The following is a 12861-nucleotide window of genomic DNA, read 5'->3' on the forward strand; positions in this document are numbered from 1 at the left end:
GTTGTGAGCCACCATGTGGTTGCTGGGATTTGAACTCTGGACCTTCGGAAGAGCAGTCGGGTGCTCTTACCCACTGAGCCATCTCACCAGCCCACCGCTGGACTCTTATTTACATTTGAGGAAGGGCTTCCCTATGTAGGTTTGGCTGGCCCCTAACATTTCATTTATATTTAACTAGATTAAAGCTGGGGTTCAAGATCAGGGTCCTTCCAGGCATGATTGGAAGGTTTTGAATAGTGACTGGCTTTGTTTGTTTGTTTTTCCGAGACAGGGTTTCTCTGTGTAGCCCTGGCTGTCCTGGAACTCACTCTGTAGACCAGGCTGGCCTCGAACCCAGAAGCCTGCCTCTGTCTCCCAAGTGCTGGGATTAAAGGCTTGGGCCACCACCACCCAGCTATAGTTTGTTTTCTTGAAAGATTATTTTACTATGTGATGATAAAAGGAAGAGGAGAAAGGTATACTGTGCTTTAATGTAGACAACGTGAATGTCAGGTCTCAGGACAAATAGCTGAGGTGCCTATTATGGCAAGGCTGACTGGCCACAGCCAGTCCACTGGGCTGTACATTCTTCAGCCCAGAAACTGAGCTGGAACCCTTTCCCCAGCTTCATTGATTCCTGTATAAACAGCGTTCTCTTGGTCTTATGTTTTCTGTTCCTCTCCGTTCATGTCCCTGCTCTCAACCTGGCCACTTCTAGATGCCTCTGGCTGTATTCTTTCCCTGGTATCTATAATGAAACCTCTCGTGCCTAGGAATGTCATGTCCCTTTTTTTTTTTTTTTTAATTCAGTGATTCTGCTTGAATGCAGAAATTTGGACTGCAAGCAATAGGATCGAAGGGGGTTTTTGTTTAAGTAAGACATGGAATTGTTGGGGACATGGTATTCACCATTTCCAGTTTGGGCTATGAGGCTTGCCCATGAGCTATCCTTATGTAATTGTGTAAACCAGGGAGGGAGTTCGTAATTACAAACATGAAAGTTAGGCGAGAAGTCTAGGTGGCTTCTATTAACTTGAGTGTCCCTTATTTAAATAGGGAAAGGTTTTTGGTCTTTTTGTTGTTTCCTTTTTCTTATTTTATGTGCATTGGTGTTTTTCCTGCATGTGTCTCTGTGAGCTGTCAGACCTTGGAGTTATAGATAATTGTGAGCTGCCATGGGGGTGCTGAGATTTGAACCCAGGTCTCTGGAAGAGCAGTTGGTGCTTTTAGTCACTGAGCTATTTCTCAGTATAAGAAATAGCTTACAAGTTTATTAGCACAGAAATGGTCTAACAGTGGCATCTTCCTACAATGGGATGCTATTGAGCTGTGGGGAACAATGAGGTAGAGTAAGTATGTAAGCATTTATTTACTTATTAGGTCACATTACATGTAGTATTCAGTGATTTTTGTGATAAATATGCTCTGTTACTTTTGGAAAGTTTTGAGTATTATGTTGAAGTTTTCAGTTTATAATTATTTGGTATTTATATTACCAATCCCTTACCTATGAAATAGGCATGTTCTAGACCTAGTGCTAGTGATTACTCAGTTTGTGAGAAGGGAATTGCATACTTTCTGAAGGTGAGGAATTTTTTTGTGAATCCCTCCAAAAAGTAGATAAGACTAGTTGCTGCCTTCTTTTTTCATGATCTTTCTTTTTTTTTTTTTTTTTTGGTTTTTCGAGACAGGGTTTCTCTGTATAGCCCTGGCTGTCCTGGAACTCACTCTGTAGACCAGGCTGGCCTCGAACTCAGAAATCCGCCTGCCTCTGCCTCCCGAGTGCTGGGATTAAAGGCGTGCGCCACCACGCCCGGCTCTCATGATCTTTCAAAATGCTAGAATATGAATTAGATTTTGAGAGAAAGCCTGTTGGCACAGACTAATGCCTGTACTCATGAATTATAATTCCTGGAAGGGAAGACAAGTGTCCTGACCAAAAGTTCCAGTTATGCAAGTAACTTAATGAGATCGTGTCACAAAAGTTAAAAAGAGGGCTAGGGATAGAGCTCATAGTAAAACACTTGTCTGGCATGTGTGGCCCTAGGTTCAAATTCCAGACATTCCAATATCTTCAGTTACATTGACTACTTCCTCACGCTTGGGCTAGGCAGTGAGTATTCTAACTACTGCTTAGACTGCTGCCTGCTTGCAGTATGCTATGTCTTCAGGTTGTGAGCCACCATGTGGTTGCTGGGAATTGAACTCAGAACCTCTGAAGAGCAGTCAGTGCTCTTACCACTAGCCCCAAATTAATAATTTTTTAAAAATTAGACAACTGTGAACACTTTATTTATTTATTTTTGGTTTTTGAGACAGGGTTTCTCTGTATAGCCCTGGCTATCCTGGAACTCACTTTGTAGACCAGGCTGGCCTCAAACTCAGAAATCACCTGCCTCTGCCTCCCAAGTGCTGGGATTAAAGGTGTGTGACACCACACCTAGCCAAAAACTTTATTTTGTTCAAATTGTTGTTACTAGTAACAATATAAGGATATATGGTAGCATGATTGGGTATAGCCAAAGTTTTATTTGCTCTACACATTTTTCTAAATATTTGGATAACTATTAATCATCATGCTTTTATTACATTTTCTTTGTTGCTTTAACTTTAGTTTTAAGAATAATGACAATTTGGGGTTAAAGAGATGGCTTAGTGGCTAAGAGCACTTGTTCTTGCAGAGGACCCAGCTTCCTGACACCCAATCACATGGTGGCTCGACTATTTGTACCTCCAGTTCTAGGGAACACTCTTGACCTCCAATAGCAGGCATGCAATTGGTACATATAACATGAATTCAGGCAAACGCACTCATATAAAATAAAGTGAATGGTGATTTAAAAAATCTTCCTGAGGCTGGTGAGATGGCTCAGTGAGTAAGAGCACCCGACTGCTCTTCTGAAGGTCCAGAGTTCAAATCCCAGCAACCACAAGGTGGCTCACAACCATCTGTAACAAGATCTGACGCCCTCTTCTGGAGTGTCTGAAGACAGCTACAGTGTACTTACACATAATAAATAAATCTTTAAAAAAAAAATCTTCCGAATACGACAATTCTGTTAATCTAATTGTTATCTTCTAATAATACTTTTTTTTTAAATAGAATAAAATGTGAATTTTTCAAGAGTTACTCTCAATTTTTTTCTTGACAGTTGGTGAGCAATAAGTCTCAGAACAATTAGAAATTGAGACTTTTGTGTGATAGGATAACTTCTAATATATACTCATGGGTCTATATCATATACAAAATAAAATAACTAATCCAACTGATGTATGCTATACAGTACAAGTTGTAGCTTACAATTTTTGACACCAGCACTGTTTTGTAATTGGTAGCTCTTATTGCTTGATTTCTTCAGTCTTTCAAGTTTGTTTGATTAAAATTAAACTCGGAGGCTAAAGAGATAGCTCAGCCCTTAGGTGTCCTGGTTGTTCTTTCAGAGAACCTAGATTAATTCTCAACACCTTCATTCAGCTCACAACCCTCTGTAATAACCTTTCAGGGAACCCATCTCCTTCTGGCAATTGGTGCACAGACGTGCAGGCAAAACACCCATGTACATAACATAAAAGCATTTTATATATATATATATATGAATGAAATATATATATGGAGCTGACCTCAAATTTGCTGCATAGTCAAGGATAACCCATAAATGCTAATATGTAATTGTTCTGTGACCTAGACCTGACAATTACAGGCTATATTGTCCAAAAAAAGTATATGCATAATTGTATAGTGCATTGTGTCATAGTTAGCATGCTTTATTATAATGCTGTTTATATTAACCTGTCATTAATTGTAAAATATCCCTATTTGAGGTGTGTTTGGTATAGAGAGTGTAGATTTGAGGATTGGCTTGACTTAATACAGAAAATTGGTGTTGAAATGAAAATCTTTAATTTACTCTTTTGGTTTTTCGAGACAGGGTTTCTCTGGCTATCCTGGAACTCACTCTGTAGACCAGGCTGGCCTTGAACTCAGAAATCTGCCTGCCTTTGCCTGGGATCAAAGATGTGTGCCACACTACCCGGCTTTTTTTTTTTTTTTTTTTTTCCATCTGCTTGCTCAGTCCCTGCTCCCTCTGACCCAAAGATTTATTTATTATTATACATAAGTACACTGTAGTTTTCTTCAGACACATCAGAAGAGGCATCAGATCTCATTATGGGTGGTTGTGAGCCACCATGTGGTTGCTGGTATTTGAACTCGGGACCTTCCGGAGAGGGGTGTTCTTACCCACGGAGCCATCTCTCCAGCCCCTTAAATTTACTCTTGATTTTATGTAAAGAAACCTATGTAAAGAAAGTGTTAAAAGTGGGTCAGAGGTTCCAGCTTAGTTGATAAAAATGCTTGCCTATATGCACAGAGCATCTTGAGCACTGGGTAAACTGGAGGTTGACGGCACATAGCCCATAATCCAGCACTGGGGATGTGAGGCGATGGTTTGTTTTTAATTATGCATGTATTTGTGAGTGCGAGTGCCTTATTAGGCCAGGGGTACCTGATATGTCTAGAGCTGTAGTTGTAGGTGTTGGCCTTTTGTGACCCACCACATGTAGGTGTTGGCAGTATAACTTGAGTCCTGGAGAAGTACAGTATACTCTCCCACTGAGCCCTCTTCCCAGCCCCAAAGTTTACCGATTTCGTTTCATTAGTTAACCCCACTTTCAGAAATCTGCCCTAAGTGTTTGTCAACACAAAAGTATGGTTAGGTGGTTAGGAGAAAAAATTGAATACATTTAAATACCAGAAGGAACAGAAATTATTGTATACTCACACAAGTCTAGATTGGTAATAATATAGGAAAGATTCTAAAAGACTATAACTAGGTTTAACTTAGATAATTAATTTGACTATAACTTAATGCTGCATAAGAAAACTAGCTTATTTCAATAAGAGAAAATTTTTTTCCTCATATTTTACGTGAATAGTTGTTAACTTGAAAAATAGTTGTATATGTCTAAGTTGCTTTTGAAAAAACTGGTTTATTGCAGGTTCTGAATGAGAAGAAACTTCAAGAGGTTGATAGTTTGTGGAAAGAATTTGAAACTCCAGAGAAAGCAAATAAAATGTAAGTAATCGGGCTGGTGTGATGGCTCAGCGGGTAGGAGCACTGACTGCTCTTCCAGAGGTCCCGAGTTCAAATCCCAGCAACCACTTGGTGGCTCACAACCACCCATAGAAAAACCCACCCATAAGGAGATCTGATGCCCTGTTCTGGCGCGTGTGAGAATGGCAACAGTGTACTTATGTATATTAACAAATAAATCTTTTTTTTAAATGTCTACTGAAGAATTAAATGTCTATCTTGAAGAATTTAGGTGTGCAGTAGTTTGTGGGGACCTCCTCATTTGTATGCTATTTTCAGCTTTTTGGTTTTTGGAAATCTGTTTTATGAACAGTGTTGGTGTGAATTTAATGAAGGCTGGATTTTGTTTGGCAGTGTGGGTATTAAGACAGGGTGTAGTCTTTGCTGTCCTGGTAGTGCTGTAGATTAGGCTGACTCACTTGCTCTGCCTCCAGAATGTGGGGATTAAAGGTGTGCACCATCGCCCAGTAATTGAGGCTGTTTTATTTGGAACATTGGTCATCACAATTTGTATTGTAGATTACAGTGGGCAATAAACCAAGGGATATTTGAGGACACACTATATCATAATTAAATGTAAACTTCTTTCAAAGAAGGAATTGTATAAAGTGTGAGCAAGTTTTCTTTTTTGTGGGTTGATAATTCAAAGGCTTTCTAGTTTACTCTGTAGTGTATTTATCCTCCATGACTTATTTCTGTCTAGCTCTTGGGGATAAAAGTAGGTTGTAAATTCTAGGTTTTAAAGTACTCCCATGTTTCCTCAACTAAATTGGTTGAGGGGAAAGGCGGTAGGCTTTCTTCCAGGTAGAGTCAGGGTCAGCATTTAACCCTTCCTGAACCATCCTGTGAAGTAACCCAGCAGGTGTGTTCAGTCCTGAGAGGAAACTCTGATCCAGTTGCTTACCCCCACGGGAGGGGCCATACCTGTGGATGCCCATGTTTAGTCATACGTCTGCTACTGCTGATAAATACACCAAAGAGTAAAGCATGGCTAACTGAGAGAAAAGTGAAACATAAATACAGTCATCATTTGTGGTTCCATCAGTAATAGCATTGTTGAATGGATTGAGTATATATGCATGGGGTAGGGCTTTTAGTGATTTGGAGAGATGTTCATGATACACTGAGGAAAACCATGCTCCAGAGTAATTTAATATAATTCCACTTATAACTCTCTGTATCCTTGAATATTTAGACAAGATCTGAGAGCTAGAGAATGGAGTTTCATACAAGCAGAAAATGGGATTAGGATAGGACAAAGAAATACAATCAGTACTTTTTTCTTAGCATCTGTATGCTTTTAAGTGTGCATTTGGACTATCAGCATTTACCTTTCCAGGTAAGAAAAATTTGCTTCAACTAATTCTGTTTTAAGGACTATAGGAGACTTCATTGTTGTCAATGATGTATACCTTTTGGAACTGAATCTAAGTGATTTAACAAAAATTCGTCACTACCACTGAGACAACAATGAGTTAACTAATACATTTTCTTTGTACAGAAAGCACTATCATACACAAACTGTGTAGGTGATAGTGTACAATAAGTCTGACAATGAACTCTTTTTCAATCACACTTGTACTTGGAGGGTAGTTGGTTAGTTAGTACTGAGGATAGAACCCTGGTCCTTGGCTATACAAGGAAATGCTCTACCATTGAACCAAATTTCCAACTTTTGTGGTTTTGGTTTTTAAAACAGCATCTTTTTGTAGACCAAGCTAACCTTGAGCTCACAGAGATCCTCTTGCCTCTGTTTTTGATTTTGAATAAGTTAGAACAGGGTTTAAAGTACTTGAACTTTTGATCCTCTCGGGTTGGCCTCTGAATAGCTGCAATTACCGACATATGTTACTACATCTAGTGCATTTATTTTACTGTTAGTATATGCTATATAGAAACAGCTAGCTTCTATTTTCTGGCTATGTAGCTTTTGCAGAATCATTTCTTTCAATAACATTTGTTCTCTTCTAATTCTAGAGTAAAGCTAAAACATTTTGAGAAATTTCAGGATACAGCAGAAGCATTAGCAGGTAAATAAGAATTTAAAAGAAGTTTTCTTTTTTCTTTACTTTTTTTTTTATTTAAAAATGTAGTATTTGTTTTTCTTATTAAAAGGTTATTGTCTTCAGTTGCCTGAGTTAATCTTCCTCAATGTTGTCAATGATGCATCTTATTGGAACTGAATTTAAGTGATCTAACCCATTCGTCACTACCACTGAGACAACATTGAGTTAGCTTTTTTCACCATAGGGTTGGTTTCCCCCATGTGATGAGAGATGACAAGTGGTTAAATTGATCTCCCTGTGGAAACCAACAGCCTAATGCTGAAGCACAATTCAGTAAGAGCTGTTCTACAAGGGACCAAGGTAATGTGCCCATGTACCCAGCTCTCTAATAATTTTATTAATTCAAGGGTAAAGTTGAAACTAGCCACTAGAAATAAAACAATTGGTAAAAAAGCTTGCCAGAGTATACAAAAGCATATCAATATTAAAAGTTGAAAGGAAATAGTTCTTTTATATATATATATATATATATATATATATATATATATATATACGCACACAAAAGGGCATGAGAGCTTATATAAGGAAACATTTTTTTTGTTTGATTGATTTAATTTAAAGGAGGTGGTAATTCAGAGCCTTCAAATTTGGGTCATGTTGGGGGACGGGCATGTTCTGTGTCATTAATCACCCAATTGTTTGAATGATTGGAGAATGAAGGACTGTAAAAATGGTTTAAAACTCGACAAGAATTTTATAGGTCTAAACACTTTAATTAATCACACATGGGGAAAAGATACTGCTTTGATGGGGATATTGAGATATGAGTAGTCTCCTGACTACTGGGATGTGCCACCATATTTGGTCCTCTCTCTCTATATATATATATTTTTTTTTTTCGGGGGGGGCGGGGGGGTGAGACAGGGTTTCTCTGTGTAGCCCTGACTGTCCTGGAGCTCACTTTGTAGGCCAGGTTGGCCTTGAACTCAGAAATCACCTGCCTCTGCCTCCCGAGTGCTGGGGTTAAAGACATGGCCAAAGGACCTGAGACCTGTCCTCTCACAGAATGTTGCTGCTGCTGCTGCTGCTGCTGCTGCTGCTGCTGCTGCTGCTGCTGCTGCTGCTGCTGCTGCTGCTAGTGCCACCATTTGGCATCTTTCCTGTGTTCCAAGATACCCTTCACCCAGACTCGGTTTTAACTGGAAATCATCACAGAGTAGGATACAGAGCCAGACAGCGCAGCCTACACTGTAATGTGAATGTGACCTACAAGCAAGGAACATTTCTAATAAAGTTTGTCATTCTGTCCTTCAAAAAAAAAAAAGACATGGCCAAACACAAAGCAAGTTTCTGTACTACCAATATCTAATGAACTGATGACAATCTTTGAAACAGTCGTATGAGAGAAGGATATTATCTTTGTTGTAAGTGATAAAACATAGGTTTATAATAAACATTTTTGGAAACTAGGGAACTATATCAAGAAGTCCATGAGAGAAATTTCTACAACTAATGGCTTTTTTAATATTCTGATTTTTATCATTCTTACTGTTCATAAAGGTTTTTTTTTTAAAGATTTATTTATTTTTATTATATATAAGTACACTCCAGAAGAGGGTGCCAGATCTCGTTACGGATGGTTGTGAGCCACCATGTGGTTGCTGGGATTTGAACCTCGGACCTTCGGAAGAGCAGTCGGGTGCTCTTAGCCACTGAGCCATCTCACCAGCCCAAGTGGCTGTTTTTATCAGATGAATTTTTTTTTCTGGTAATAAATGGTATATTGTCTCTTACAAATTGGTTTGTTTGGGGGCTGGGGAGCATAGCTAGAAGACCCTGCAACTGAGGATGACCTTTAATTTAGAGTGGTCTTAGACAAGTGCTCCACCAACTGGCCAGTATCCCAGGTACTGTGAGCAGTTCATGCAGGTGCACCTAGCATGACAGAAGATTACCTACGGAACCACTTTCCTGGTCCTATAAGGCAGAACCAAAACTGAGTAACTGTAGACCGGAGTATACAATTTAGATTTTGTAGGATTAATAGTCTCTGATAGAAGTTCATTTATGACATTTCTTTTAACATTTTATTTACTTGGAAGGGTACAATTGTGTCAGAGGACAGCTAGTGAGAGTATTCTCTTTACCAGATAGGTCTTGGGGGGTCAAACTTAAGGGCTCAGTTTGGTGGCAGAAGCCTTGGCCCATTGAGGTGTCTTGTTTGGCCTTGTTTTTGTTTGAAGTTACTTTTTAAAAATTTATTGATTCAGGCATTTATGTAAATAGGTGTTTTCTCTGCATGTTTATCTGCACATCAAAAACGGGCATTGGATCCCATGAAACTCCTCCAGTGCAGTGTGGTGCTGAGAATTGAATCCAGGACCTATAGAGAATAGCTTAGTTCAGGCCCCTGAAGTTATATGAGCAAGTTTTTTAAAGTGATAAGTATTGTTTGATTGAAGAAGATGGTGACCTAGAATGGAATCTAGAGTTAGTCTAGTTTAGAGATTTTACACTTAGAAAAAGTATGTTTAAGGGAAGGACTATTTTGTATGCTGGATTTAAATTGGATAATACAGAAGATTACAAACTAGAAATGAGCTGGAGAGACTGGCTGCTCTTTCAAAGGACCCAGATTCAATTCCCAGTACTCACATGGCAGCTCACAGGTGTTGATAATCCCAATTCAATTGCTCTTACGGCCCTTATAGGCATTAGGCCTGCACATGGTGCATGGACATACACCCATATACATAAAACAACAGAAATTTAAACTTAAACTAGAAACATGAAATGCAATTTTAATGTTTTTTTGTTTTTTCTTTTTTTTTGGTTCTTTCGAGACAGGGTTTCTCTGTGTAGCCCTGGCTGTCCAATGAGCAATGTTTATCCCAGCACTTGGAAAGCTAAAGGCAGGCTCACAAATTTGAGGCCAGTTGAGGCTATAGACTGCCCTATAAAAAGAAGCTGAATCCTAACAATCTTATTTATTTCAGGGTAGGATCTCACTTTGTATACCCAGCTGGCTTTAACTCAGGTGGTCCTGCTTTTTCATGCCTCCCAAGTACTGGGATAAAAATTGTGCATCATCATGTCTGGCATTTATGAGTTTTGGGGGGGGTGGTTTTGTTTTTTTCTTTGTTTCTTTGTTTGTTTTGTTTTTCGAGACAGGGTTTTTCTGTGTAGTCCTGAGTGTTCTGGAACTCATTATGTAGACCAGGCTGGCATGGAACTGCCTCTGCCTCCCAAGTGCTGGGATTAAAGGTGTGCCGCCACCACGCCCTGCCATGAGTTGGTTTTATAAAACATTTACACAAATATTTTTTTAATGTACCTAATAAAAATTTTCTTTGCTTTAAAGTTTACATCAGAAGAGTTCTCAGTTATAAATCTAATTTTTCTGTTTTCCTGTAAAGCATTCACAGCTCTGATGGAAGGCAAAATCAATAAGCAGCTGAAGAAAGTTTTGAAGAAAATAGTAAAAGAAGCCCATGAACCTCTGGCTGTTGCTGATGCTAAACTAGGAGGGGTAATAAAGGTAAAGTCGGGCTGAGGCTGTGGCTGTGGCTTAAAGGGCAAGGCATAATTCTTCCAGGCCTTTTAGAGCTGCTAATCCTGCTCTACTATGTGTTCTCATAGTTGATGTTTTTCTGTTAGGCAGCATAATCTCAACTAGAAGTTGCAAAACACGTTTTCCCTGTACACTGTAGAAAATAAAGATGAACAAAAATGATAATATAAGGTCTAAGTCGTCTAATGCCGTCTGTTCACATTTGTGATGATCCTCACAGAATATAAACTCTTTTTGTTGAGTAAAGAAGTGAGTTCATTGGAAGCTTTAATAGCAGGCATAAAGTACAAGAGGGGAAGATTTAAATGTCTGTGATGGTACCTAGAGTTACTTGCTTGTGATATTATAAATTTTGGCCTATATGAGGGAATTAACAAATATATGTGACAGGGAAAATGTTATGATTGAAACAGTTTTGTTTTTTAAAACAAATTTTTTTCTCCAACATGGAATTTGTGTGCCACAAAATCCAGGGTCAATAAGATACTAGTTATCTGTGTTTATACTATTCATTAATATTCTTTGGGAGGGGTATTTGAGGGATGCACTTATCCATAGGGAAAAGATTGAAACTTTTTGCTGTTACTTTTGGTTAAAATCCGGTGAGTATATGAGTACCTTGTAATTTTTATTTTTAAGATTTATTTATTTTATTTATGAATATACTGTGGCTGTCTTCAGACAGACCAGAACAGGGCATTACAGATGGTTATGAGCCACTGTGTGGTTACTGGGAATTGAACTCAGGACCTCTGGAATAGCAGTCAGCACTTTTTTTTTTTTTTCTTATATATCCAAAACGTGTTTATTGGGAAGGTTCCCACTCATCTTCAATCAGGGGCTTTCAGTGCTGCTTCCTCCTGAAGGAGCATCCTTCTGTCAGCCTCGCTTTTCCACCTGTAGGCTGACAGAGGACAGTGGAGCAGCCAACACACAAGACTACCGTTTGTGCATGGCTAAAGACCGTGGTGATTTTATAGCATCCTGGGCATTTCACGTCCATAAAGTAGGAATTGGGGCTCTGCACCAGGCGCTTTTTCTTGTGTTTCCTCTTCTCCTCTTCTGGAGAGGGATGAAGGAGATCCTTTGCGAGAGGCATGTTCTCGTAGGGAGGTCGTCACCGCCGGAAAGGCAGCAGTCAGCACTCTTAACTGAGCCTTCTCTCCAGCCCAATACTTTGTAATTTTAAAGCTAAATAAATGGCTGGAGTGATGATGGGTGAGTGGTTAAAAGTGCTTAATACACTCTAGCAGAGGACTGGGCTTCAGATCCCATGACCAACATTACACAGGTCATTACTACCCATCACTCAGTTACAGGGGATTTGATACTGTCTGGCACCTGCACTTGTCTACTGCACAAAAACTCCCTTTGGCTGGGGCTAGAGAGATGGCTCAGTGGCTAAGAGCACTAAACTACATGGTAGCTCAACAGCCATCTGTAATGAAATCTGATGCCCTCTTCTGGGGTGTCTGAAGATAATGACAGTGTACTCACATATATAAAATAAATCTTTTTTTTTTTTAATCACATAGGTACATGTGCAGATTTTAAAAGTCTGGAAATCAAATAAAATAGCAGTAGTCCACTTAGTCCAACAAGCAAGAAAAAAACTTCCTCAGATTTAATAATGCTTTGCATCTTGGGATGTAGCCTAGCCAAAAGGGTAATTGGAAGGTTTCTCTATTTAATTTCCATCAACTTCTTAACAAACATACTAGAAACAAACACTATGTACAGTTGAGAAAAGTATATATATTATACCCTGAGATCAATATTGTTTTAAAATACCAGATTCCAGTGAGGTAGTTCATGCTTATCTGTTGTATCCCTGCCTGCGGCTTACAAGGACCTGGTACACCAGGGAGGCAGGCTGGGGATGAAAGAGACTTAGACGACGAGAGGTTAATGGAGCCAAGACATGATTCTGTTCAAGGCTCTCCAGTTTACTACGAGAGACTACTTATAAAAGGGGAAGGCCTATTCCCCACCCCACCCCCTGTCCAGTCTTCCTGTCTGGAGCAAGCCTGTAGGTGATGTGCAGAATAGGATGTTCCTCCAAAATGTATCAGGTGCTTCTCAGCAGGTAGCAGTTGGTGAGAGTAGTGGCTGGTGGCAGAACAAAAGAAAGAGCCTTCTAGGTCGGAGGCACCACCCCAGGTAATTTCCTTCTCAGTGGCAACAAGGTCAAAAAGTCTGGATCAGCCTGCTT

General features: G+C 39.4%; 2 protein-coding genes and 2 non-coding genes across 5 annotated transcripts in view; 3 read left to right on the top strand and 1 right to left on the bottom strand.

Moving 5' to 3' along the window:
- Nop58 (NOP58 ribonucleoprotein) overlaps positions 1-12861 on the top strand; it is a 28596-nt gene that overhangs the window by 801 nt on the left and 14934 nt on the right. Inside the window, exons 2-4 of one of the 2 annotated variants that reach the window (XM_021163287.1) lie at positions 4978-5054; positions 7050-7102; positions 10495-10616. In XM_021163287.1, the coding sequence (XP_021018946.1) occupies positions 4978-5054; positions 7050-7102; positions 10495-10616 (252 nt within the window). Of the gene's footprint in view, positions 1-4977; positions 5055-7049; positions 7103-7322; positions 7439-10494; positions 10617-12861 lie in introns of those variants that run through there. The other variant, XM_029478402.1, reaches the window with a different exon arrangement.
- LOC115032521 lies at positions 6461-6547 on the top strand. The gene has a single exon (XR_003838177.1). It is a non-coding gene; the product is annotated as a small nucleolar RNA SNORD70 (small nucleolar RNA).
- Positions 7220-7303, top strand: LOC115032522. The gene has a single exon (XR_003838178.1). It is a non-coding gene; the product is annotated as a small nucleolar RNA SNORD70 (small nucleolar RNA).
- On the bottom strand, positions 11436-11798 carry LOC110294810 (40S ribosomal protein S27). Its single transcript, XM_021163300.2, has one exon. It carries the CDS (start codon positions 11746-11748, stop codon positions 11494-11496), a length of 255 nt encoding a protein of 84 aa, XP_021018959.1. The 5' UTR covers positions 11749-11798; the 3' UTR covers positions 11436-11493.

This window comes from Mus caroli, chromosome 1 (genome assembly GCF_900094665.2).
Source record: "Mus caroli chromosome 1, CAROLI_EIJ_v1.1, whole genome shotgun sequence".
NCBI classification, from domain to species: Eukaryota; Metazoa; Chordata; class Mammalia; order Rodentia; family Muridae; genus Mus; species Mus caroli.

Coding starts and splice junctions, on each gene's coding strand:
- LOC110294810 (XM_021163300.2), bottom strand. CDS start 11,748: ATGCCTCTCGCAAAGGATCTCCTTCATCCCTCTCCAGAAGAGGAGAAG.